The 26,301-nt window shown below is 39.7% G+C and overlaps 4 protein-coding genes across 11 annotated transcripts; 2 read left to right on the top strand and 2 right to left on the bottom strand.

The window, feature by feature from the left end:
- Window positions 1-397: 397 nt before the first annotated feature.
- On the bottom strand, window positions 398-7,188 carry LOC132205485 (amidophosphoribosyltransferase-like). Its single transcript, XM_059634554.1, has 10 exons — window positions 7,049-7,188; window positions 3,116-3,297; window positions 2,717-2,838; window positions 2,334-2,482; window positions 1,880-2,138; window positions 1,590-1,826; window positions 1,406-1,533; window positions 1,102-1,323; window positions 931-1,051; window positions 398-864 (listed from the first exon to the last, which is right to left on the bottom strand). The coding sequence occupies exons 2-10, from the start codon at window positions 3,289-3,291 to the stop codon at window positions 725-727; spliced, it is 1,554 nt and encodes a 517-aa protein (XP_059490537.1). The 5' UTR covers window positions 3,292-3,297; window positions 7,049-7,188; the 3' UTR covers window positions 398-724.
- A 45-nt stretch (window positions 7,189-7,233) lies between these two features.
- On the top strand, window positions 7,234-13,446 carry LOC132205487 (uncharacterized). The gene is made up of 2 exons (XM_059634557.1): window positions 7,234-7,425; window positions 12,180-13,446. Exons 1-2 carry the CDS (start codon window positions 7,334-7,336, stop codon window positions 13,405-13,407), a joined length of 1,320 nt encoding a protein of 439 aa, XP_059490540.1. The 5' UTR covers window positions 7,234-7,333; the 3' UTR covers window positions 13,408-13,446.
- On the bottom strand, window positions 13,433-16,596 carry LOC132205484 (protein SDA1 homolog). The gene is made up of 15 exons (XM_059634553.1): window positions 16,377-16,596; window positions 16,197-16,301; window positions 16,039-16,137; window positions 15,805-15,987; window positions 15,685-15,750; window positions 15,452-15,622; window positions 15,064-15,400; window positions 14,870-15,005; window positions 14,642-14,816; window positions 14,470-14,589; window positions 14,156-14,416; window positions 13,943-14,103; window positions 13,800-13,884; window positions 13,589-13,744; window positions 13,433-13,522 (listed from the first exon to the last, which is right to left on the bottom strand). The coding sequence occupies exons 1-15, from the start codon at window positions 16,464-16,466 to the stop codon at window positions 13,478-13,480; spliced, it is 2,190 nt and encodes a 729-aa protein (XP_059490536.1). The 5' UTR covers window positions 16,467-16,596; the 3' UTR covers window positions 13,433-13,477.
- A 278-nt stretch (window positions 16,597-16,874) lies between these two features.
- On the top strand, window positions 16,875-26,173 carry LOC132203259 (ATP-dependent helicase brm-like). 8 transcript variants are annotated; one of them, XM_059630951.1, is made up of 23 exons: window positions 16,875-16,977; window positions 17,248-18,125; window positions 18,354-18,563; window positions 18,631-18,893; window positions 19,177-19,308; window positions 19,450-19,711; window positions 19,909-20,043; window positions 21,068-21,296; window positions 21,432-21,570; window positions 21,628-21,789; window positions 21,846-22,181; window positions 22,240-22,668; window positions 22,728-22,885; window positions 22,945-23,122; window positions 23,183-23,592; window positions 23,651-23,839; window positions 23,933-24,263; window positions 24,321-24,551; window positions 24,601-24,894; window positions 24,946-25,199; window positions 25,268-25,394; window positions 25,446-25,620; window positions 25,678-26,173. In XM_059630951.1, exons 2-23 carry the CDS (start codon window positions 17,264-17,266, stop codon window positions 25,866-25,868), a joined length of 5,697 nt encoding a protein of 1,898 aa, XP_059486934.1. In that variant the 5' UTR covers window positions 16,875-16,977; window positions 17,248-17,263; the 3' UTR covers window positions 25,869-26,173. The 8 variants fall into 8 exon arrangements, with proteins under 8 accessions (XP_059486934.1, XP_059486928.1, XP_059486903.1 ...); XM_059630945.1 differs by having other exon boundaries at window positions 21,059-21,296; XM_059630920.1 differs by having other exon boundaries at window positions 20,696-21,296; window positions 22,243-22,668.
- Window positions 26,174-26,301: the final 128 nt, after the last annotated feature.

The following is a 26,301-nucleotide window of genomic DNA, read 5'->3' as shown; positions in this document are numbered from 1 at the left end:
TTAACTTCACATCGTTTGAAGTGAGTCAAAGCAGAATAGAATTAATTATTTTATAAAAATATGTATCATTTCCAACCGCAGACTGATAGCATTTAATTTTATTTTCATTCATTTTTAAGTGTATGTTTAATAATATCTAGCCTGGTCTGTTTTATTAGAATTTAAGTAGCATTTAGTTACAAAAAGGAAAACAAATATCTTGCGTAGTAACTATATATATCTGAGACTTGTAAACTTGTATTTTGTAAAGTTTAGATTAATGATATAACCACATCCTTGAGATTTTTCTCTGGCAACTTGCACAGGATACAAATTTATCAAAATGTAGCTTGGCTTAACATTTATGTCTTATTATGCTTTTGCATACATTTTGTTCTGTAAGAAAATAAAACAACAATTTGAAGACAAAAATTCAATTATTATTTGAAAATATTTTCATTTTCTTTTATATCCTAGCCATGAAAACTGATGTTAAAAATAAAAATAAGGCACATTTATGTGTCAGCCTTCAGCAGTTCTTACAAGAGTACATAATGTAATGAATTGAAAACATAGGAAAACGACGACACTTGAACGAATATAAGACAATCTCGACAACTGCACAAGACAAATATTATGAGAATTCTGTTCTTCTATCTTATTAAATTATGAAATAATGGATGGCACAATGATTTGGAGAAATATAAAAGCTAAAACTGGAGGTAGAATGGCAATCAAATTAAAACTACCACTGCAACTTCTCTGGGTATTCGCCAGTGAGGCATGCGGTGCAGTGGCCAATTTCAGGCGAATCCTTGTTGGCGATTTTGTGTCTCACAGCTTGCACAAGTCCTTCATTGGACAAATAGGCCAAACTATCAGCGCCTAGAACATAATTCATTAATAAATAAGTAAAACGCATTAATTTTATAAAAATTATCTAAAACTCACCAACATGCATAGCCAATTGTGTTGGATTCAATTTATTAGCAATAAGCTCTTCAGGGGTAGGAATGTTGATTCCCATGTAACACGGGTGGTGAAGAGGTGGTGACGCAATCCGAATGTGGACCTTTTGAATTCAGGATTAGAGTTTATTTTTCTAAACTAAAAAGCCCATACTTCTTTGGCTCCAGCATCTCGGAGGAGCTTAATGATCGGTCCAATTGTGTTTCCCCTCACAATGGAGTCATCAATAAGAATGATTCTCTTATCCTTCACATTTTCAGAGAGAGCTCCAAACTTTTTTGCCACTCCAAGCTGCCTCAGTCGTGTGCTCGGCTGGATGAAAGTTCTGCCAACGTATCGGTTCTTGCAGAGAACCTCACCAAATGGAATGCCAGACTAAAGAAAATCCAAAATTACAATAATTTTCAAAATATTTGTATCAAAAAATAAAACTAATTAACAGCAAAACTGAAATCACCTCCTGAGAAAAACCGTGAGCTGCTGCTGTGCCAGATTCTGGCACTGAGCTGACCAAATCAGCTTCGATGTAGGTCTCCCTGGCCAATACTCGGCCGCACTGCATTCTGACGGAATAAACCATTTGGCCTGGAAGAATAAACGAAGTGTAAAGTTTATTCAATGACTATCGAGTTTAAACTCACCTTCAAAAATACTGTCGGACCTAGCGAAGTACACGTATTCAAAAATGCAGAAAGCTTGCGGCTTGTTGTCGGGTCGTTCAACAATGCAGACTGTTCTCACGCCATCTCGGGTCAGTTCGACAATTTCGCCTGGCTTCACCTCCCTTTCATAGCGAGCCCCAATGGACAAAAATCCGCATGACTCGGAACTAACGACCCAGCCTTCGCCTTCCGTAGAGTTGAGACCATTGGTCATTCCTTCCATTAAAGTGTTTGGTTTAAATAATTTGTAAAAATATTTATAAAATTACCTGAAGAAGTATTTGAGTTCACTGGCATGATTTTTCCAAGGCACAGAGGGCGATTTCCATAGGGGTCTCGGACTCCGTAAATTTTGTCTCCAAACATAATGACCAATGAGTAGGAAAGAGGCGCCAGCTGCATGAGGTGTTTAATTCGGGCAGGCCAGTCGGCGCCGTCCAATTCTCCATCAGGAGGATTCAGACACAGAGACTGGGTGATGAGCTCACTGTCGGACTTGGTTGACAAACCAACACCTCGTGCCAAAACCTTAAAAGATGGTAAACAAAATTACTTTTCCTTTGCTCGTATGGATTATTTAAAACAGAAATTGTTGTGGGTCTTAGGGCTACAATTATATTATAAATTTATTATATTCAAAGTCTGCCGTAAAATACAATTAATTAATTGTGTCAGCAGAAAATAAAAGCTACTGTCAGACAATAATAAGCACACAATAATTACCCATCGTCTGAGTGCCGAGCAATTGACAAGCTCGCCGTTGTGAGCCACGGCTAGAGGCCCATGTGCTGTGTGAACCACAAACGGCTGACAGTTGACCTCTTCTGAGGCGGCGCTTGTTGAGTACCGCGTGTGTCCAATGCCAAGATTTCCTAATCAATAATTAATTGATAATTAATCATTTAAAACTTAACGTCATTGACTTAACTAATAATTTTGATAAAAATTGAGATCATGATGCATATTTAAATTATAATTAAATCTGAAGATAAGGAAAATTTAATCTCTAAACATGTTTTCCTTTATCATAATAACATATTGTTCTGATTAAATTCTTCGTTTAGTGCTATCTTTTTTATTAATTAAAAATTTGTAGTAAAAGCAACCTTTTAATTTTTTCATGACGTCGTCGTTGAAGACAGTGTTGATCATGCCCATGCCTTTGTGCACAAAGAACTTGCCCGTCTCGTCACCCATAGTTGTCACAATTCCAGCACTCTCTTGACCTCTGCGTTCCAATGTTCAGGTTGAAACAAATTGAAATGGCGAAATCGTATTATTAATAGTGTTTATATCAAAGTTCAATTACAATTTTTTTTTGCGAAAATTAGATCCTCGCCCTTTCCATCAAAAATATATTATTTTTAGCAAAGCATACAAATTTCATTTGAAAAAATATATATTTGGAAATGGAACTACCAAAGCTATTATCATAATCACTACATTTATAATTATGGCTCCATTGAAAATGGCTTTAGTAGGAAATATTTATGGTGGAATGTTACCTGTGCTGGAGGGCAACTAGGCCTAGTGTAACTACTTGGGCGACGTCAATTTGCGTTGGCCATTCGCCTGTGGCGATGCAACCAAAAACGCCGCACTCATGGGTCAGACCGGTGGTATCCTTGTCTGGAACGCTTGACGAGCTTTCGGCGGCAACGGGAGATGCCTGATTGTCCATGATTGGCTAGACATGCAAATTGATCATAAAATTAGGATTAATTTGAAAGGTTGTGATGCATAGACAAAAATTCACATATTTAACCATTTAGTTAAAAATTTAGAATGTGAGAATATAAATAGATTGCCGTTTCAATACGTCCTTGCAACCATTAAAATTGCTCGAGAAATAGAAAATTACTCTTAATTTTAAGAGCAATTTTTGTTGCGGCGCAAATTTTCGCAGAAAAAGCGCTGTTTAATTTTAATTGCCGTGTTTAATTGACGCTTAAAGTATACAAGCAAAACTAAAAAGCCTTTAAACTTAAAAATATATTGCTCCAAATTTGTCTAGATATTACAATAAAAACTGCTGTTAATTTTTTGTGGATGAAAAATGATTATATAACAACACAAGGTTTTACTGTTAGCCTAGCCTAGCTCACCATCATAGAGTTAGTTCCGGGAATGTGAGAGATTATGTAATATTCAAACAAAATATCAACAACATATTTTCTTTATATCGTATTTACACTATTTACACAAAATGTTACAATATCAACGTTATATTTTAAAAACTGCGTATCTATATTCTGATTTAAAAAAACAAATGCATTGCTGATACGCATTATTTTTTCCGATAGTAATATTAAATTTTTTTATAAAATTTCGGGACCTGCAATTTTTACAGATTAGAAAATTGCTTTAAAAAAATAGTATGTAACCAAAGTAAATGAAAAGTTAACTGAATAAGTTGACAAATGAAAAATTTGAATTGAGTAAATTTTTCAAAGACTAATAAAAATTTCAAAAAAGTATGAATCATGAAAATGCTTCCATATAAAAACAAAATACCTGTGTCTAGTTATGCAATAAACGTGTTGGTCGCGGAAATAAATTGTCTGTGAGGAAGAAGGGCCTAGCCGGAGTGGGTGTGGAAACCTGGACGCTCGGCGGACGAGTGAGAGCGAGTGAAGCCCGCGGTTGCGTTTATTTACACGCGTGCCGAACGCACACACCATTTATGCCAATAATCGCGACTGCGGACCACGTGCTCGTCGACCGGTCACCAGACTTGATCCACGTGACCTCTCCTCAGCCACAAAGGCAGGGACCCCCCTGACAAAGTCGGTTTCTTTAGAAAGTGGATGCAACACAGCGTATAGGTCCTTCCACTCGCACACGCACCGACTTTTATCACAAGTGACGGAGAACGATCTTGTTATTGACATCAGTCGCATTCTCACTTTCGTTCCATTGAACTTAACCGTCAGTGGAAAAGTTGTTGCAAAACACGTGTTACTCCTCGTCGGCATTGACATACATAAAATTAATTTAGATTAGAAAAATACATTGGTCTATTTAAAAGGAAGCGCTGATATGACCAAACTAATTATTTGAAAGCCAATTTAATGAAGTATATTTCTATAAATGAAGTTTTTGTGACATTTAAGTAGGTTGCTTGTGGTGTGCAACCACAAGGAGAGAAAACCTTTTTTTAGCATTTTTGCGACACACCTTGGCTTTGAATATTCACATAATGATCCAATGTCCCTTTCATTTAGTCTGAAAATATTATATTTTTATCTCTGGAATGATAATTCAAAGTTTTGAACCATTAGGTTTTATATTTATTATTACTTCAAATAGAAAATTATTCTACTAACAATCAAAAGATTTACGAGTATCGATGGATAAAATAATTTTTTATAAATTATAAATAACGGATAAATTCTTGATTTCATGTCATGAATAATTGCCAGGAAGAGTAGAGCTTATGAGTTTTTTTGATTTATTATTATTTTTCCTTTTAAGCTGTGGTTGATGGCACAAGATTTTCACAAAACTGACAATGAGTGAGAATAGAAAAAAAAATAGGAAACGCAGCACATTTTGACGTTGACCAAATTAAGCTCATGCCCTCGGGGTGACAAAGCCAGAAATGTCCAACTAAACTGGCTTCAATATTTAAATTTCCACCCAGCAACCAAATAAGGAAACAGTATTATGCAATGCAGCAAAAGATAGTCATGTTGATTTATAAATAATAATTTTTAGATACTTTTTTAATTGAAGCGATTATAAATGTTTACAATCAATCAATTTTAATTTCGAAGATAAATTTGAATAAAAAAACAAAACCCTTTCAGTTGTGTGAGCATAACTGTGGAAAAAAACTGTACGTTCAAGTGAAAAATTTAACTTAAAAATTATATTCCAATTTTTTAATTACAAAATTAAGCGTAATTGAACTATGATCATTTCCCTATTGATAAGCAAACTTTCATCTTCAACGCATGACATGACCGCACTTGAACCGAGATTATCTCGTGAGTTGTTGCAAAAATATATTCTTTTGAACCTCCCATTTGCGTATACGTACGTGTACAATGGTAAGGGTAGTGCAGTTATAAATTGTGATAAAAACAAGAAGTTATTATACTATTAGGCAATCTCTCGCACGTTCTTCTTAAGAAAAGCTTCTGGAACAAACAAAAACAAGCGCCCCATAAAAATAAGAGAGATAAGTCGTTTTGTTCCACACATGTTTATCCACTACGCATTGTTATTCAAAGTCATTTCTGTCTCAAAATAGTTTAGATTTAATATTAGGCGATTAATTTTTCTTGATTTTCATCTAAGTTAAAACAATATTTGGTATTTTTCATTTAATAAATTTGCTCAAGATTTTTTAATTTTATTCAAATATTTCATTTGATCAAAGATTATTTATGAAACCAAGGAATAAATTTTTAATTATTCTAGTAAAGAATCAACAGGAAATTATGTTAAATCTATTATATAAAATAATAAAAAAATATGTGTATATTGAAAAGTAAATTAGTACACATTAGTACACTTAATAAAAATCTTAAGCTCTTCCTGAAAGCGGTCCTTCGACTCATTTATTACAAGATGATGCTATATTATATAATGGGCTATGATCTCATATCAGAGATAATTTCAGCTGACAACGAGGTGCCTATAAAAATCGTTCTATATATAGAAAAGAAAGTGACGTGTGTTAAAAATAGATCTAGTAATTTTGCACTCGCACAAATTCACGTCTTACAAGATTAAAAGCGAAAAAATCGGGAGATATTTTAATAGGGGAACACTTCAAGCAAACATAAATATAATTTCTGGTGGATCTTTAAAACAATTTTATGTAGATTTGGCATTTTAATATTTCTGTTTGCTAAGCAAGAATGTTGATAACTGTATCTATGAGAAGCAGACATAATTATGTACATGCTGGCAAAAGATCGGAGAGTCAAATTTATGTTTTTGCTTAAGTATGTTTTAAACTTTGTATTTTAAACAAAAATTAGCCAAGAAAGCGGCGCATTCTAAAAATTTATAAAATTTAAAATAATAAGCACACAAATTAGATTATTAGAGTTTATATTAAAAATTCATAAATAATAATTTAATAATTAATTTTCTAAAGCATGTAATGTTATTATTTTTTATTGATACCGCCGATGCCGGATGAAATATCATGTTCTAGAAAATTATATTATGTATATTATGTACACAAATGCATTCATTTAATTATTAAAACTCTTTCAATCTAAAAATTAAAAAAAGAAGAAGATTTAGTATTAGAGCAGAATTTTGCTACATCCTTCCTTATAATTCAAAAGTTAATATTGTGTGCCAATTTTGCGAGGCGCCTTCGCAAATAATGATGAATTAAACAAGCGAATTTAAACATGCCGATCTTCGGCAACATTATCAGTCAGAAAGCCGACGAAAATCGGGAAGAGAAATTTTACCTAGGGCAGCGGGCGTTCGTCCCTGTGGCAGGTCCTCCTACGCCGATCGACAACAAATCAACAATCAACATGTGTTCGTGAAAAATCACCCACTTTGAACGGCACGGAAGAGAAAGTTTTTTTTGTGATTGGGGGGGGGGGGGCGCAATGGAGGGCCGGTGGTGCCACCTGTCCGCAGACCGACCTCACCAGAAAGCAAGAACACGTTTTGATTGTTTCGAGCCGCTGAAAATTGTAAACAGACAAGGTTGAGGCATCAAAGTAGTTTTATTTAGCGCATTAAAAATGAAAATGAGCTTGACCTCATCACTTAGGCGGCTCTTGGTAACTTATAGAAGAGCTTCCAGCTTCAGAACGTACCTGAGTGATGCGTACAGGTATAATTATTTTTAATTGTTTTGTAACGCGCGACCGTGTCTCACCTAAACACAAGTGCCTAGGGTATTGCTAAGGCTGCTATTTAGACTAACAAAGAGACAGGCGACCGCTCGCACAGGTGGTTTTTGATTATCTTAATAAAATGCTAATTTCAAATTAACAGAGTCCTCGGGCTTTGCTTTTCCTAACGGATGGTAATTGGGTGCGACAATTACCTAGAAAGAAGCTAATTGAAGATCGGTGTGTCTAGGGGATTTTTATGATTCTCTAACCACTTCTTTCTATTAAGAATTCCAAGCAACAAAGCAGCCCCTAATCAAATCTAACAAAATCAATCCTTGATTTATTTGGTCCTTCTTTATCAGTCAAAGGCTCCGATGACAATATTGACAGTGCCACGGTTCCCTAAAGCAGAACTCAAATAAAAGGAATTGATATTTGGTAATCCTCTTTTATCAGTCAAAGGCGCCGATGACAATCTTGACAATGCCACGGTTCCCTAAAAAAGAATATACCAAATACGACTCTTTTCCAACTCAGAGACAGTATTAATTCTAATTCTCTTATTCACACAAACTTTGCTATTTACACCTCTATACTGTGTATATAATATTCTGATCAATTATTCCAATTATTGCCTAACCAGGCTGACGGGATTTTATCTTAAACAATATCTGTCAAATGAAACACCTGCCGCTATCAATCATGAAGGTGCTCAATCGAGACTTGAGCCACCGATTCACCGACTTCAAGCGCCTATCAAAAGAATGCAATTTACGCTCAATCAGCTTGAGCCAATTACACCTTTACTATTGAGTTAATCTACCTGATTGCAGAATAAGATCAATAACCCACTTAATAGACTTAAGCAGATAAATCTCACTTAATCGGCACCTAACAGCAAGGCTGGTAAAAAGTCCTTCACGAATGAAGTCTCTTATCCACCAATTTAATCTGATCTATGAATTTAATCTACAGCCAGAATAACATTCAATACGACTTGAATCTCTCTCGGCTCCTTGAAACAATTGCTAATTTACGCTCAATAAACTTGAGCCAATCAAGCAATATAATCTAAGCTATCCAATGCCGTTTACGTCCAATAAACTTGAACCAACAAGCAATGATCCGGAATGCTTAGCTCCTTGGCCAGAGAGGTCCCACTCTCTGCTCTGCCTGAGCTCCAAGCACCGAACACCGAATGTCTCTTGCCGGCTGAGCTGGCCTTTTTATACCAGCAGATCGGCTGGTCAGAATCTTCTAGAGGGAGAGTGATGCGCGCGCCACTTTGTTCTCCCTCACTCACTCTCTCCCTGCGGAATATGATCACGGTGCCGCCTGGTGGCGGTTTTACTGAACTTCAAAAACCGGTGTTAATTTTCAAACCGGTATGCTATTTTCAACCGGTTATTTTGCCTCGATATCTTTTGATCAAATCAGATTTATTTACACTTTTCCTGTAAAACAAGCCATAATGGCTACAAAACCCAGGCCAATTTTTGGAAAATCATTCATTTGAGAAAAACTGTAAAATATTTACAAAAAGTGTAAATTCCTTTATCTCTCATAAGCACTCTTCGCTTATTACAATCATGGTTCTCTTATTTCTCATAACTTAAAACTTAAAACTATATTTACATCCTTAATTCTAGTGTTCTTTATCTTCTTGTCTGTATTATATGGTTTCTTTCCTCTCTTGACTGGAGGATCTAGCTCCTGGAGCTTGTTTAGGAGGATTTCTAGCAGTAGGTTTTACATTGCATCCATCTGCTAAGTGGTCATCACTCCCACAGTGCCAACAGGTCTTATGAATGAAAGGACGAGTCATCTTGGAGTCTGTGTTTTCACCCTTATCGTCCTCAGGAAGCCCACTCTTAAACTTCACCTTTTTCCCATCAATGGAATTTTTCTGATACCCATACATTGGTTCAGCCTGGGTAAAAGCAGAAGGTGGTTTCCATCTATTTCTGTGTTGGACTGATTTTTCAATTCTGAAAGAGTCTTCATACATATCATGAAGCGAACTATACTCTTTGTTTTCAACATATTGTTGGTAATTAGGATGCATATTTCCATAGGCCTTCAATACTTGTTCTTGCATAGGCACAAGGATTGACAATGAATCATACATTCCCTTGATATTAATCAGATATTGGGACAAAGTCTCATCTTCACCTTGATATCTTACCTCGATATCTTTGAGACAGTTAATATCATATTCCTGAGGCTGGAAATACTTCATAAACTCCTTTTTGAACTGAGCATATGAAGTAAAACCTTCATGGAACTCCCACCACTTTCTGGCTTCACCTTTCAAAGCAATGGGCATGTCACGCTCAAGAATTGAGTCAGGTGTCTCCTCAAGAGCCTTTGCATAGTCAATGAAACGTTTGCAAAAGAGATGAGGAGTCAACTTTTTATTGTCACCATCAAAGGTTGGCAAGCTCACATTGATTGGAGGAACAACCTTGGAACGACCTCTGGCCCTAGCATTGTCCCCCAAACGAGAGAAATCTTCTTCTGGACGTTCTGTCACACCTTTCAAATAAGGACTGATAGGCAAAGAGACACCCAATTTAACACGACTGTTATCAGTATCTCGACGCCCCCTTGATTCTCCAAGTGTAAAATCATCATCAATGACATTTTCCTGCCGATTTGCAGGAGTACTAAAGAGAGTATTTTGCCTGGGAGTGCTTGATTGATGCAAATTATCAAGCCTATGATCAAGTTGATTAATTCGCTTCTTACTTGCCTCCGCAAAAGTGAAGAATTCATCAGTGAGTTTCTTCATATTTTCAGAAATTTTGAGAAGATTTTCATGCAACTCATCATTTCTTTGACACACAAAATCCATCATGGGTTTCGTGACTTCATGAATCAACTCAATCATTTTGTCATGTTTCTTCAATTTTTTGGATGCTTTTTCAAGCACTTTACCAACATCTCCTTGTCCTTGGACAACACCTCCTCCTTGTTTGTTGTCTGGAATCGCTGGAGGAGGATTCTGATTGACAACAGGATTTGGCGTTCCACTCCCTGCGGAGTTGTATTGAGAACCTTGAGATTCGTCTCCTTCCATATTTGAAGATCAATCAAAAACCTGAATTTAATCAAATCCCGGCCGAGCCCCCAATTCTGTAACGCGCGACCGTGTCTCACCTAAACACAAGTGCCTAGGGTATTGCTAAGGCTGCTATTTAGACTAACAAAGAGACAGGCGACCGCTCGCACAGGTGGTTTTTGATTATCTTAATAAAATGCTAATTTCAAATTAACAGAGTCCTCGGGCTTTGCTTTTCCTAACGGATGGTAATTGGGTGCGACAATTACCTAGAAAGAAGCTAATTGAAGATCGGTGTGTCTAGGGGATTTTTATGATTCTCTAACCACTTCTTTCTATTAAGAATTCCAAGCAACAAAGCAGCCCCTAATCAAATCTAACAAAATCAATCCTTGATTTATTTGGTCCTTCTTTATCAGTCAAAGGCTCCGATGACAATATTGACAGTGCCACGGTTCCCTAAAGCAGAACTCAAATAAAAGGAATTGATATTTGGTAATCCTCTTTTATCAGTCAAAGGCGCCGATGACAATCTTGACAATGCCACGGTTCCCTAAAAAAGAATATACCAAATACGACTCTTTTCCAACTCAGAGACAGTATTAATTCTAATTCTCTTATTCACACAAACTTTGCTATTTACACCTCTATACTGTGTATATAATATTCTGATCAATTATTCCAATTATTGCCTAACCAGGCTGACGGGATTTTATCTTAAACAATATCTGTCAAATGAAACACCTGCCGCTATCAATCATGAAGGTGCTCAATCGAGACTTGAGCCACCGATTCACCGACTTCAAGCGCCTATCAAAAGAATGCAATTTACGCTCAATCAGCTTGAGCCAATTACACCTTTACTATTGAGTTAATCTACCTGATTGCAGAATAAGATCAATAACCCACTTAATAGACTTAAGCAGATAAATCTCACTTAATCGGCACCTAACAGCAAGGCTGGTAAAAAGTCCTTCACGAATGAAGTCTCTTATCCACCAATTTAATCTGATCTATGAATTTAATCTACAGCCAGAATAACATTCAATACGACTTGAATCTCTCTCGGCTCCTTGAAACAATTGCTAATTTACGCTCAATAAACTTGAGCCAATCAAGCAATATAATCTAAGCTATCCAATGCCGTTTACGTCCAATAAACTTGAACCAACAAGCAATGATCCGGAATGCTTAGCTCCTTGGCCAGAGAGGTCCCACTCTCTGCTCTGCCTGAGCTCCAAGCACCGAACACCGAATGTCTCTTGCCGGCTGAGCTGGCCTTTTTATACCAGCAGATCGGCTGGTCAGAATCTTCTAGAGGGAGAGTGATGCGCGCGCCACTTTGTTCTCCCTCACTCACTCTCTCCCTGCGGAATATGATCACGGTGCCGCCTGGTGGCGGTTTTACTGAACTTCAAAAACCGGTGTTAATTTTCAAACCGGTATGCTATTTTCAACCGGTTATTTTGCCTCGATATCTTTTGATCAAATCAGATTTATTTACACTTTTCCTGTAAAACAAGCCATAATGGCTACAGTTTCTGACGCAAAATTTGGAAGTACATATGCACATTATTATTTTTTCGGTTTTTGAGCAGTATTTCTAGACCCCATAACACCAAAATTTATATTTAAGAAATTTTATGTAGATTTTTTTTTTTAATAAATAATTTTCTTCAATTCTTTTAGGTGTGAACAAGCATGGCAAAATCGTCTGAAGTCGCCTCTGCTGACTCGATTGAATCAGGACGAGCTGTACCACAGCATAGAGCAGAAGCTCAACCAGGAGGACTTCATCAGCGGCGTGGACGTGGACATTTTCACCGCCAGTGTACAAGACGAAACCCACCTGGATGAAGTGGAGGACCTGGTGTTCAAACTGCGCCAGAGTGGCCAGGCCGGCAACCTCTTCCCCTCGACAGGACACAATTTTGTCCAACTGCTGCACTTTACGGGACGGACCAATGACCTGCTGCGGATTCTGCACGATCGTCTCAATTACGGAATTTTCGTTGACTACCATATTTCAAATTTAATCGTGGACGACTTCCTGAAGGCGGAAAAGTTACCCGAGGCAGCTAAAGTGGCGGTTCTGCATGGTCTGCAGGAGGACACCGGAAACCACATCACAAACAATCTGTCCCTGCTGGCTTGCCTACAAAATGTCCTCAAGCAGGTCACCTGGGAGTTGGAGTTGCCTCCACCCGAAGAGGAGCCCAAGGAGGAGGTTAAAATCAGGGTTAATTTTTTGAGGAACCCCAGTTTCGACGGACACTTTGATTTGGTCAAGGGTAATGCTCTGATGGGCAAGACAATGGCTATCTTGGCTCCAGCTCTTAAGGACAAGGTCCTGGCAGGAAGTTTGGAGCTGTTGGGGTGGGCCTTGTTCGAGGATTGGAAGAAGGTGGAAAAATCGGCTGGAAGTTTGAATGGGCCCATCTTTAGGGAAGCGATTGACCTGATCGAGAAACATATTTCTGGTTTGGAAAAGGAAAAAGTTCCCGAGGCCACTGTTGCAGTTTTAAAACAAGTGAAAACCAAGGAGGGAAATCTTTTAGAGCAGATGGAGGGTTCAGTGAAAGAAGCTGTGACAGAAAATGAGGCCAAAGATATTCAAGAACAGGAAAAGAAATATGTCGAGTGGGAAGAGCACAGACAAAGAATGTTAGCCAAGCAACTGCGAGAAATTGAAATCAAGCAGAAATTGGAGCAAATCGAAGAGAAGAAGAAGTATATGAAGGAGCGAGAGGAGCTTTTGAGCTTCTTCGAGAAAGAGGACCAATACAATTTGATCATTGAGGAGGCAGAGAAAGAGGAAGGGGAGAGGAAACTGACAGAAAGGACCGTTGCTGTTGTTGAAGAAACCTATGTACCTCCAGAAGTAGAGAAGAGACATGTCACCAAAAAGAAAATTTAGAGCAAATTTAATTAAAAGTCATTAATTGTAAGTCAAAAGCTATGTTTTATTTTAATACATCTGGTATGTATTACTTCAACCTTTTCATCTTCAGCAAATGATTCCTCAAAGAAATCTAAGCAGAGATAAAAAAAATTTAAATTACTTTCATAATTGTCAATTAAAAATCTATCAAAATCACCTGTTTATCCTTGAACGACCTTTTAACTTTGCCTCGAATTTTGTGCTTAATCATGTTGAAGGCCTTATTCTTCTTCTTCTCAGTGTTGGTTTTGCTGGAGTGAGGGTTTTGACGGCGGTCTTGATAACCCCATTTTTCTCTTCCCTCTTGCCCTTTCTGCAAGTGACATGGTCAATAAATTTGATATTGTTAATAAAAGAAGAAAAATTACCCTGACGGTTTCCAATCTTGCCGCTTTATCATGTTTCCGTTTTTTGTGGATGTTTTCAATATCACCCAAGGTTACAAGTTCACCTCTGAAACGGGAAAGGACAATTATTATACAAAATAAATGTTTGCAACCAATCAATTTACTTGGGAACATCCTCATCTGCAATTTTCCTCTTCCTGCTCTTGGATGCAACAGTAATTTGTTTTCTGATTTGAGCAGCATCAATGGCTTTGAAATCTTCGTCAGTGAGAATCCTCATCGAACAAACTTCTGCTGCTTTTTTTGATTTTTCCTCAATGTCCTCCTATATTGTTAATTTATAAAAACACATCTCAATTTTAATTAATAAAACATACGTCCTTTGTTTTCACTTCCTTCTCCTTCTTTTTCTTAGACTTTCCACCTCCAGACTCATCTTCGTCCTCATCTTCCATGTCTTCGTCTTCATCACTTTCATCTTCACACTCCTCATCATCTCCTTCACTATCTTCGTCATCTTCTCCTTCCTCATCCTGACATTCTTCAGCTCCACTTCCCTCATCTGAATCTTCCGCTTCATCACCCGAAACATCGACCCAACCACCATCATCACTGTCACTGCCGTCTTCGTCGACCTCCTAAATATATAGGTAATTTAATGACATACCATAATTATTAGAAAAAAACTTACGATTCCTTTTTTCTTCTTCTTCTCATCTAACAACACTTCAGCTCCAGGAATGTGTTCCTTGGTGTCCATTTCACCATATTTCCTTGGCTTCAGCTCAATTGTAGCTTCAGTTGGTCGACCCTAACACATGTTTTATCAGTTTCTGTTTTAACAACAGTCACTTTGATTATACTCTGTCTTTTTTCCTAAGCATGTCTGGGTTGTTGAGTCTGTACAACGCCATCAGAGATCTTGAGGCCATCATGACACTGCGGTCCTTGTAGTTCCTGTACTCGATCAAATCGCGCAGCAGGTCTTCATCCATTGCCAAGGGGCACCGACTGCAAATTGCTCGAACAGCATTCAACCTGATTTGATGAAATTAATTAATAAAATTTCTTTTTATATTAGATATTCCAACCCAATGGCCATGACATCCGAAGAATTCCTTTCAGTGACAAAATTGTTGACCAAAGTTTTCAAAATAGGTTGAATTATGTCTGGTGGGACAAGTTCGTGGGCAGCTTGAGCAACAAATTGAAGCAGCCTGGTCACCTCTGATAATTAAAGATTTCATGAGACACTTTTTAAGGTTAAAAATTTAAGATTATTTACCCCTTTGGTGAGGTTGTAAAAACCTCTGCAAGTAAGGGTAGAAGTTAAAGATGAACAGCTGGTGAAGTCCAATCAATCTTGAAATCACATCAAGGGTCATCAGCTTGACCTCAAAACGCTCATTGGCTCGTTCTAAAGTTTTGAAAATCTGCTCCGCAAATCCTTGTGGGTCGTGGATCAAATGCAAGGCAGAGAAATTGAAATTTGGTGCTTTTGACTTTTTCTTTTGTTGTTTCTTGATCAAAGACTTGACTTTCAAGAGCTGCTTTTCCCTTTTCCGGCTTTTCTTGTTGAAGCGATTGGACATGACGACTTCTTTGGTGGTTAATTTTTCATCCTGCGTTTAATGAATTATTATAATAATTTTCATTTAAGTTGAAACACTTACATCATCAGAATCACTATCGTCTGATTCTTTTTCTTCTGGATCTTTGCCAATGAAGAATTTCAAAGCTGCAACTTTAACCTTAGCAAATTTGGAATAACAGGCTGTGGCAATAACATTGACAGTCTTTGCGTCATTCCAAATGTTCTTCTTGTAGAGCTGAATCATAATATCCTGCGAATAATAAAATTAATTAAGATGAACCAAATTTTATGCATCTATGTATTGAAACTAACTAATGACATTTTCACAGCCCTCGAGTTGCTGTCCTTCAACATGTTAAACATGAAGTTCTGCAAAGTCTGTAAATTTCAAATAATTAGTTTATTTAAATATCAGATTTAATAAAATATTACTCTGTTGAGCTTTGCATCCTTGTGCTTTGCATTGATTCCACTAACGTCATTGATGATGTGCGTTTGCAGAAAGGTCCGCAGGTTTTTGTCCTGACACCTCAGGAGTGAAAAGAAAAGTGACAGCAAGTCAGTTGGAGACAAAAGACCTTTACCCCTCAACAGCACAAGAGCTCTACAAAATGACTGAGAAGGAAAATTAAAATTTTCGGAGGCAAATTTTTAAGGCCCTTTTACCATTCGCATATTTGGATCTAGAACAGTGTGGTGGGACTGTAAAATATCAACAAGTTCTTGTGGATAAGCCTCTAGAACATCAGGATAACATTGGGCAACCTAATAAATAGATAATTATAAAAATTAAATACAGCACAAACCATTGTGCTAATTTTTACCTGGGCTAAAAACATGACAATTTCATCCAGATTTTTGTCATTTTGATCAGGGTGAAGCTTGAAGACTTCAAGTGTGGCCTGATAATGCCGGTACTGCTGCATAAACTGAAAATAAATTGTAAAATTCGTATTATTATCAACATTATACAAAAATCCGAAGTTTTGCGACCGGGCACAGACCTCATCTTTGTAGGACACAGGGTCTCGTTTTATCAAGTTTTGAAGCTGAGGAATGTTATCTGGCAACTGATTATTGTGCCGCCGAACCATTTTTATGGAACTTTTCCAACAATAATTAATAGGGAAAATTTGGCTACTTTTGTACGTAAAGACGTAATACGTAATAAAACAGAAACACGTGTGCTACGACCGCAATGAAAACACAAGAGACAAGGGAGAGGGAGATTCCAAGGAGATTCATCAGTGGAGAGTGGAGGGGGAAGTATTAATTGTTAAACCACCAACAAAATAAAAATAAACTGACAAGAAATATATTAATGTTAACTCAAATGAGTGGCCATATCAAGCAGAAAAAAAACAAAAATAATTATAAAAATCTTTTTCTATTTAATTTTTTCAGTTATTTAAGCGGTATAAAATAATTTTGGCACTAGTAAGAAATGGAGTTTTCTTGTTGGCAATTTTGCTTATGAAGGCGGGGCACACTCGTGAAAATGACAGTTTTGTTGTTTATGCCGCTCGGTGGTCGTGGCGCTTTTGTCGTTGTCGGCTTGTTTTCGTGATTGATAGCAAAATGATAGGAATTTCTAATTTTGAGGAGGTAATTAGACTCATTTTTCTGTTAAGAGTTCATAAAAATTTTAAATTTTGGTTCGCGACTTCACTATTTTGTCAGCAGCAGGGTACTATTCAATGGGAGAGCCGAAGTTGCGGCGGAAATTAGTTTTTTGTCCACTTTACATCAAGATGGCTGTTTCTCGAAACTTGACAGGCCGATTTCTTTTACCATTTTTCTGTGTTATTTCGGCCTATACCCTAAGTTTTTCGTTTGATTCATGCATAATTAACTCTCGATCGATATAATTTGCAGGAGTGAAGCCGCAGAAATGTCGTCCCCTCAACCTATGCCGCCCCCTTCGCCAATGGGGCCACCTCAGCAAGCCTCCTCCCCTATGCCGCAATCGCCGCAGTCGATGGGTCCACCCCATGGGCACCCTCCGTCGCAAAGCCCCGGCCCAGCGCAGTCTCCAGGGCCTATGAACTATCACGCGCCGTCTCCGCAACAGCAGCACCAACCCCAGCAAGCCCCTGGAGGTCATCAAATTCCTGGTTCGCATTCCGGGCCAATGCACTCTGGCTCTCAGCAGCACCAGCAACCTCCAGGCCCTCACATGCAACACATGGGATCCCACGGAGTGCCCCCTGGACAACAGCACATGATGCAGCAGCACCCCTCTGCCATGGGGCCACATGGGCCACCCCACGGCCCTCCAGCCGGGTACATGGGCCCTCAAGGCCCTCATCCAGTGCATCCCATGCAAATGGGGCCTCACCCAGGACACCATGGCCCACATCCAGGTCAGATGGGGCCTATGGGAATGGGCCCTCACCATGGTCCTCCCAGCTCGCAACTTTCTCAAAGCTCAGGTGTTCCTCCTGGTATGCACCAGTCTGGCCCTCAGGGTCCTTTGCATCAAGGGCCACAAGGACAAAGTCAGGGAGGAGCTCACCAGGGCCCTAGTGGATCTCATCCCTCAGGGCAGATGCCTCCTGGATCTCACCAAGGCTCGGGAGGCCCTCCTCATCAGGGTCCGATGCATCAAGGTTCTCCTGGAATGCATCAAGGTCCACCGCATCAAGGGCCAGGTCACCAAGTGCCCCAGGGGCCACACCAAGGACATCCAATGTCAGCTCCGCATCAAGGCGTGCCACCGGGTCATCACCCCCAAGGACCTCACCAGGGGCCAGGTAAAAATTTCTGATAACTGAAACAATAACTGAAAAGTTCTGTTTCAAAACTTAAAGTAAACTTTATTAAATTTTGTTTCTGAAATAAAAATAAAAATTATATTACTGCTCGTGCGCGCAATTTCACATTCACATTTTCGTCATCGTAGAAAATTTCCCATTTTTCAATTTTCCCTAGTGTCAAATTGCCCAACTGAATTAAAGAGTAAAAGTAAATTTTAAATCTAGGTGGACATCATCAAGGTCCTCCTGGATCGCATCAGGGTCCACCTGGGCCTCATCAGGGACCTCCTGGTTCTCATCAGGGTCCTCCAGGCTCTCATCAAGGACCTCCAGGTCAACACCAAGGACCGCAGGGTCCTCATCAAGGCCCTCCTGGACCTCACCAAGGTCCTCCTGGGCCGCACCAAGCACCTGGGCCACATCAAGGGCCTCCAGGTAAGAACTTTTCTATATAATTAAAATTATAAAACTATTTATTTAAAATATGCTCATTTATATTCAGGACCTCCTCATCAAGGCCCACCAAATTCTCACACTGGTCCGATGGGACACCAAGGACCTCCTGGACCTCCCCATCAGTCCATGCCAGGGGGCCCTCATCAAGGTATGCCTCACCATGGGCCACACCAATCTATGCCGCCTCACCAAGGTGGCCCACCAATGCCCATGCATCCTGGACAACAAGGCTCAATGCCTGGTCAGCATCCTCAGGGTCCGCATCCCCAAGGACCGCCTCATCCTGGACATCAGCCACCGCCACAGCAGGTTTGTTTAAAAAATAACTGAATGGCTCGGTATAAAAATAGCAGTATTTTATTTTTGTTTCGCCAAGAGCGCTGATTATTCGCAGCGCTGATTATTATTAATTTAGTTTATCAGCCTTTATATTGGCGTGCTGTGTTCCTTATTTTAGTTTCATTAGATTTTTTAATTTGGATCCAGTAGTTGTTTGGCTGTGATTGTTTTGGTTGGCATTTTGCTGTTTCGGTGTTGCAAAAACAATTTATTTCAAATTTCTGACGAGAACAAAAATGTACGTCAAATTCAGGGCTACAATCCGCAAGAAAGTTTGGGCGCAATGCAAAGGGCCATTGATTCAATGGACGACAAGGGCATACAAGAAGACCCCCGGTATGCGCATCTATCGTCCATGCGATCGCGGCAGGGCATGCCTGGACAGGTAAACTTATAAAAAAATGATTATAAAATGACAGCAAACAACTTTCACTGGATCATAAACAAAATCCTTAAAAGAATTATGTTATTAAGGTTACAGTCTTAAATCTTAATACAAATTGGGGGGAAATTTTATTATGTTCAGGGATACGGCCCAGGTCCTGGTGGTCCTAATGATGGAGGCAAAGGCTCAAACCAGCCCCCGCACAATTTCTCCCCTCAACAGCTGCAGCAGCTGAAGGTGCAGATCATGGCATACAGGATGCTGGCACGAGGTTCGGCCCTTTCGCCACAACTTGCCATGGCCGTTCAAGGCAAGCGAATGGAGTGCATTCCTGGAGCACCCAACCAACAGGGAGGACCGATTCCCTCACCGATGATGGGCAGCCCTGGAGGTCAGTCGCCAGGTGCGTATTTCAGATACAAGAAAAGCTTCTGCTTTGAGGAGGAGGGCTTTAATTCTATCAACCTTCTGTCTCTATTTCTTTCTTTCTCTCCGATGTTTGTCCTTTTGTGTGCACAGTCGTTTTTCATGGGAAGCCTCACTTGATTGTTTTGTAAATAAATATTGTGTACGGAGGCTTCATGGTTTGATGTTACGCAGGGCCCCCTCATATGGGTTCTCCAGGGCCTTACCCTTCACGAGGTAGTCAGTCCCCATCAGGGGCACCACAGCCCCCACAACCGCCCACGCCGCAGGGACCGCCAACGTCCCAGTCGCAGCCGTCACCTGAGAGTGGTGAGTTGGGAGAGAAAAATTTCCATTTTCCTCCCCACTGCTACTTTAGACTGAATCATCAGAGTTTTTGCTTCTTAGAGTTGGTTGCGGCTGTCATTTTAATATTCTTTGTCTGTAAAATCCTCATTTATATTTCGTTAAACTGCATTTTGTTTGTCCCAAACCTAGAAAATCTACTCCCGAACCTACAAAGCCTCGCTTCTTCGTCACATTGTCTCGTGACTAATTTCCTAGAGCTGTGCATGTTATTCTCTGCAGAGTGTGTCATAAGGCATTGTTATTTAGAAAATTAATTGAATGAATTTTTAATTTATCAATTATTGCAAAACAAAATTGTAGATTTAAATTTTTTAGTAATTCGGGATTAACAATAATCTTAATATTGGCTTTTCTGTAAAATTTGATTTTAACAAATTGAATCGCTTCAAATTAAGGAAATGTAAAGTAATTTTTTTCATTATACATGTTTATTTGCTCCACTATTTAAATGTATCACATTTAAATTTTTTTTAGATAAAAATACAAAATCAGCATAATTATCGCTATTCTTATTCTTGTTTTAATTCTCAGTTACTTAAATTGCCTTGAAACGCACTCTTCTTTTGTTTGTCCGTGTGTGTCTCCCTCGTACTTAACAGCATGTCCATTACAGGTGCTACCACAAGCTCCTCCTCCGGCCCTGCAAGCACCAGCAGCTCAGCCCCTCCTTCCTCCTCTGCTTCCCCGCAAATGAGCCACCCTATGCGTCCCCCCTGTCCCCCTGGGGGTCAGCCGCCCAACCAGTCGCCCATGATGGGCCAGATGGCCCCCAACACGGGCGCTCCTCCTGCAGGCGTGCCGCCTCACATGATGCCCCGGCACTCGGGCCCACCGCCCATGCACGGAGGCCCGCCCGGTCCGGTGGGTGGCTACCACCCCATGATGCCCCAACAGCGACCTGGCATGCCCCCTCAGCACCTTCCCCCTGGGCAGCAACCCCCGCCTCAGCCTAATGCTTATCCTCCTCAAATGCAAGGCCCTCCAGGTGCTCTGCAGCAGTTGCCACCCGTAGGGGCTCCCATGCCCCCAGGCCAGCAGCCCTCCCTACAGCAGCAACAACAACTTCAGCAGCAACAGCAACAACAGCAGCAGCAGCAACAACAACAACAACAACAGCAGCAACAGCAACAGCAAAAGTCGCAAGTCAGGGTCACAACCCTTGCCAAACCATGCGGAATCGATCCTATTATGTTGCTTGGCGAGCGAGAAAACAGGCAAGTTTTATTACATGTGTATTAGTAGCATTTAACTAAATTTTTTTAAACGGAACTGCCGTTTAAGTTAAGTGCACTAATAATTAAATAATACTCTAATAGATCCTCATTTAAATCTTATTGTTCCATTTTCAGGCTAGCTGCTCAGATTGCATACCGAATTGAGGAGCTGACACAAATAGCGCCTTCATTGCCAGAAGAATTGAAAATTAAAGCTCAGATAGAGCTTCGAGCCCTGAAAGTTTTGAACATTCAAAGGCAGCTCAGGGCAGAGGTTGTAGATTTTATCTGCACTTAACCATTTTAATTATAATTGAAATCCAATTTTTAGATTGTTGCTTGTACAAGGAGAGACACAACTCTAGAAACTGCAATTAATATCAAGGCATACAGACGAACAAAAAGGCAAGGCTTAAGAGAAGCTCGTATGACTGAAAAGTTGGAAAAGCAGCAGAAAATGGAAGCCGATCGCAAGAGAAGAATAAAGCATCAAGTAAATTCAAAGTTTATAATTTTATGTAGAAATTCTTAAACTTCATTTTCTTTCAGGAATATCTAAACACTATTCTCCAGCATGCAAAGGATCATAAAGAATTCTATCGTAACAACCTTGTCAAAATCGGTAAGGTCAACAAGGCAGTTATGAATTGGCATGTGAATGCTGAGCGGGAGCAGAAGAAGGAACAGGAACGAATTGAAAAGGAACGTATGCGCCGTCTCATGGCTGAGGATGAAGAGGGTTACAGAAAACTCATTGATCAAAAGAAAGACAAGCGCCTGGCCTTCCTTTTGTCTCAGACCGATGAGTACATTGGAAATCTCACAGAAATGGTCAAAATGCACAAAATGGAGCAGAAAAAGAAGCAAGTTGAAGAAAAGAAGGTGGTATGTACAAACAAAAATTTATTTTAGAATACATCTAAATGTGTCTTGCTCTGTTTAGAAGAAACGAAAAAAGGGTGACACGGAGGGTGAAAATGCCGACGACAATTCTCAGTCAAACGATGTACGTGTCAACGTCATAGAAAAAGCTTCCGGCAACACACTGACTGGAGAAGATGCTCCTTTGGCCAGTCAATTGAAGGAGTGGCTCGAGCAGCATCCTGGCTGGGAGCCTGAGGACGAAGATTGGGAAGTGGAATCTGACGATGAGGAATCGGCTGAAAAGAAGACCGAGAAAGAGGGCAAGAATGGAGACGATCAAGCATCAGACCAGAAGAAAACAATTCACAAGCCAAAGGTTGAGGATGACGAGTACAGGAAAAACAGCGAGGAGCAAACTTACTACAGCATTGCGCACACAATAGGAGAAGAGGTTAAGGAACAGGCCTCAATCATGGTCAACGGTGATCTCAAAGAATACCAGATAAAGGTGAGCTATCTCATCAATCAGAAGATTTTGTAGCAATTTCAAAAAATAAAATCCTGCAGGGCTTGGAATGGCTGGTGTCTTTGTACAACAATAATCTGAATGGCATATTGGCTGATGAAATGGGTCTTGGAAAGACAATTCAGACTATAGCATTAATAACAACTTTGATGGAGAAAAAGAAAGTCAATGGACCGTTCCTCATCATAGTTCCCTTGTCGTATGTTATAATTTGGTTATGAAACTAAACAAAAAGTCTTAATTTTTTAAATTTTGTAGAACATTATCAAACTGGGTGTTGGAATTTGAGAAATGGGCTCCAACTGTTTTAGTCGTTGCCTACAAAGGTTCACCGCAATTGAGACGAACTGTTCAGAGCCAGATGCGTTCCACCAAGTTTAATGTCCTACTCACAACCTATGAATATGTCATCAAAGATAAAGCTGTCCTTGCAAAGGTAAATTAACTTTTCAGTCGTCAGTGTAAAATTTCTACTTGTTTAAAAATATCAAACTAGATACATTGGAAGTACATGATCATTGACGAGGGTCATCGCATGAAGAACCACCACTGCAAACTGACGCAAGTGTTGAACACACACTACATAGCGCCACATCGCCTGCTGCTCACAGGCACCCCTCTACAGAACAAACTGCCTGAGCTGTGGGCGCTGCTCAACTTCCTGCTGCCCTCCATCTTCAAGTCATGCAGCACGTTCGAGCAGTGGTTCAACGCTCCGTTTGCGACCACAGGCGAGAAGGTCGAGTTGAACGAGGAAGAAACCATTTTGATCATCCGCCGTTTGCACAAAGTGCTACGTCCGTTCTTGCTGAGACGTCTCAAGAAAGAGGTTGAAGCTCAATTGCCGGACAAGGTTGAGTACATCGTTAAATGCGACATGTCCAGTCTGCAGAAGGTCCTCTACAGGTATGAAATTCAAGAAAATTAGTTAAAAATAAAAATTACCAACTTTTCAAATGACTAGGCACATGCAGAGCAAGGGAGTTTTGCTCACTGATGGATCCGAGAAAGGAGCTAAGGGCAAGGGAGGAGCCAAGGCGCTCATGAATACAATTGTTCAGCTCAGGAAGCTGTGCAACCATCCGTTTATGTTCCAACATATAGAGGAGAAATATTGTGATCATATAGGCTCCTCAGGACACACAGTTTCAGGGTCAGTAAAAATTATTCAGTATTATAATTTTTACTTACTTTTATTCATTTAATGACCAACAAAATCAACCTTACTACTTTCCTCTTATTTTAGGCCTGATCTCTATCGAGCCTCTGGCAAGTTTGAGCTGTTGGACCGAATTCTGCCAAAACTGAAGGCCACCAACCACCGAGTTCTACTCTTCTGTCAAATGACACAGTTGATGACCATACTTGAAGACTACCTTGGGTGGAGAAACTTTAGCTACCTTCGTCTTGACGGAACCACCAAGTCAGACGAACGAGGGGATTTGCTGAAGAGGTTCAACTCAAAGGAGTCCACCTACTTCATTTTCCTTCTGAGTACAAGAGCTGGAGGTCTAGGTTTGAACCTACAAGCAGCCGACACCGTCATCATCTTTGATTCTGACTGGAATCCTCACCAGGTAAAACAAAACTGTCTTAAGCCGCTCCCTGATCTAAATTGTTGGAATAAATTTCAGGATTTGCAAGCCCAGGATCGAGCTCACAGAATTGGCCAGAAAAATGAAGTGCGAGTTTTGCGTCTGATGACTGTGAACTCGGTAGAAGAGCGAATATTGGCTGCTGCTCGATATAAACTGAACATGGACGAGAAAGTCATTCAAGCTGGCATGTTTGATCAGAAGAGTACCGGGTCTGAGCGACAACAATTCCTGCAAAGCATATTGCACCAAGATGAAACTGAGGAAGAGGTAGGATTTGCAGTTTGAGTTGAGCAAAAATTTCATTTTAATTTTCCAGGAGGAAAATGAAGTCCCAGATGACGAAACTGTCAATCAAATGATAGCCCGCTCGGAGCAAGAGTTTGAAATTTTTCAGCGGATGGACCTTGAAAGGCGCAGGGAGGAAGCAAAGCCTGGCCCAAACAGGAAGTCTCGACTGATCGAAGAGAGCGAACTGCCAGATTGGTTGGTAAAGGAGGACGATGAAGTGTTCCAGTACGAGGAAGAGGAAGAAAAGTACTATGGTCGTGGTACACGGCAAAGGAAGGAGGTCGATTACACAGATAGTATTACTGAAAAGGAGTGGCTTAAAGTGAGTCTAGATAGCATAAATATCACTGCTTTTCTAATAATTTGCATGTAGGCTCTTGAGGATGGAAGTGAAGAATACGAGGAGGAGACAAAAAAAGTACGAAAGAAGACTCGTAAAAGACGTCGCAAGGGTGAGGACGAAGAAGAAGACGACGTCAATGACAGTTTGGCTGGGTCCAGCTGTGCCAGTCCTGCCTCTACTGGTGGCGGCGGTGGTGGCAAGAAACGCAAAATGACCTCGAGTGACAAAAAAATGAAGAATGGGCTCAAAAAGCTCATGGATATAGTTGTAAAGTACACTGATAGGTAATAAAAAAAAAAAAACATCCTTACGTGCTTCACCTGTGCTCAACAATTTTTAATTTATATTTCAGTGATGATCGTATTTTGAGTGCACCTTTCATGAAACTGCCAACAAGACGGGAACTTCCAGACTACTATGAGGTTATAAAGAAACCGCTGGACATAAAGAAAATTCTTGCTAGAGTTGAAGATGGAAGGGTAAGATTTAAATTTCTTTTGGTGAAATTAATCTAATTTGAAACTTTATAGATCAATGATTTTGATGACCTCGAGCGAGATTTTATGCAGTTGTGCAAGAACGCACAGGATTATAACGAGGAAGCCTCTCTGATTCACGAAGACTCGATAGTCCTGCAGTCGGTCTTTACCAATGCCAGGCAGAGACTTGAGCAAGAGACGGACTTTGGAAAAGACGACGACTCTGGTAGAGCAATGGAATTTTTTTTTATTTCAAAAATTAATGATTTGTGTTTGTTGACAGTTGCCCAAGATGAAGAATCTGAGGAAGAAGCAGAGCCGGCCAAAAAGGGCAGAAAACCAAAGGGGCGCACACCTGGCCCTAAGAAGAAGCGTGGCCCCAAGAGCAAATATGTGAGTGATGAAGAGGACGACGAAATGCAGGCAGGTCCTTCCACCTCATACAATGGAGAGAACTTCCCCAGTGTAGTCTGAGAAGAAATGTGCATCAAGCAAGCAACTCGAAATTCCAGTAGATTTTACTCATAGATTTCTTTTAAAGGGTGACCAATAGAAATTCCGTAAAGATCTGCATGTACGCATAAAACTAAAAAGGTGAATTGTGTAATTTTGAACAATTGTAAATGAAAATTTTATTTTGATTTTGTGACGTTCAGCAAGATTTGCTGAGTTTGTTTTTAATAGTCGTGGCAATGATTAAAATTTTGAAATTTGCTAATTTTATTACTTCCGTTTCTCCATGTGCATTCAGATGAATATAATATTAAATTAAACAACAATGTAAATATTTTGTTTTATTTTTAACCACAATCCTTTCCTTTGTTCAATGAATCAAAAGTTGAGTCGTTCAAGTAATTGGAATAATTGGATTACTCGGTGCAATAGTGCAAACAAATCTGTATGCCCG

This window comes from Neocloeon triangulifer, unplaced genomic scaffold (genome assembly GCF_031216515.1).
Source record: "Neocloeon triangulifer isolate White Clay Creek 2 clone unplaced genomic scaffold, ASM3121651v1 ptg000002l, whole genome shotgun sequence".
Classification (NCBI taxonomy): domain Eukaryota; kingdom Metazoa; phylum Arthropoda; class Insecta; order Ephemeroptera; family Baetidae; genus Neocloeon; species Neocloeon triangulifer.
This window is presented reverse-complemented; position numbering and strand designations above follow the sequence as displayed.

What these genes read in the sequence shown, in the direction of transcription:
- LOC132205485 (XM_059634554.1), bottom strand. Translation starts at nt 3,291, where the DNA reads ATGGACAATCAGGCATCTCCCGTTGCCGCCGAAAGCTCGTCAAGCGTT. An exon ending in GCTCGGCACTCAGACGATGG is followed by an intron (nt 2,139 to 2,333) that starts GTAATTATTGTG and finishes CCATCTTTTAAG; the next exon opens with GTTTTGGCACGAGGTGTTGG. An exon ending in GAACTCAAATACTTCTTCAG is followed by an intron (nt 1,827 to 1,879) that starts GTAATTTTATAA and finishes CTTTAATGGAAG; the next exon opens with GAATGACCAATGGTCTCAAC.
- LOC132205487 (XM_059634557.1), top strand. Translation starts at nt 7,334, where the DNA reads ATGAAAATGAGCTTGACCTCATCACTTAGGCGGCTCTTGGTAACTTAT. An exon ending in TACCTGAGTGATGCGTACAG is followed by an intron (nt 7,426 to 12,179) that starts GTATAATTATTT and finishes CAATTCTTTTAG; the next exon opens with GTGTGAACAAGCATGGCAAA.
- LOC132205484 (XM_059634553.1), bottom strand. Translation starts at nt 16,466, where the DNA reads ATGGTTCGGCGGCACAATAATCAGTTGCCAGATAACATTCCTCAGCTT. An exon ending in AGGATGCAAAGCTCAACAGA is followed by an intron (nt 15,751 to 15,804) that starts GTAATATTTTAT and finishes TGAAATTTACAG; the next exon opens with ACTTTGCAGAACTTCATGTT. An exon ending in GCAGATGAGGATGTTCCCAA is followed by an intron (nt 13,885 to 13,942) that starts GTAAATTGATTG and finishes TTCCCGTTTCAG; the next exon opens with AGGTGAACTTGTAACCTTGG.
- LOC132203259 (XM_059630911.1), top strand. Translation starts at nt 17,264, where the DNA reads ATGTCGTCCCCTCAACCTATGCCGCCCCCTTCGCCAATGGGGCCACCT. An exon ending in GGCAGGGCATGCCTGGACAG is followed by an intron (nt 19,309 to 19,449) that starts GTAAACTTATAA and finishes TATTATGTTCAG; the next exon opens with GGATACGGCCCAGGTCCTGG. An exon ending in GCAGCCGTCACCTGAGAGTG is followed by an intron (nt 20,044 to 20,695) that starts GTGAGTTGGGAG and finishes TGTCCATTACAG; the next exon opens with GTGCTACCACAAGCTCCTCC.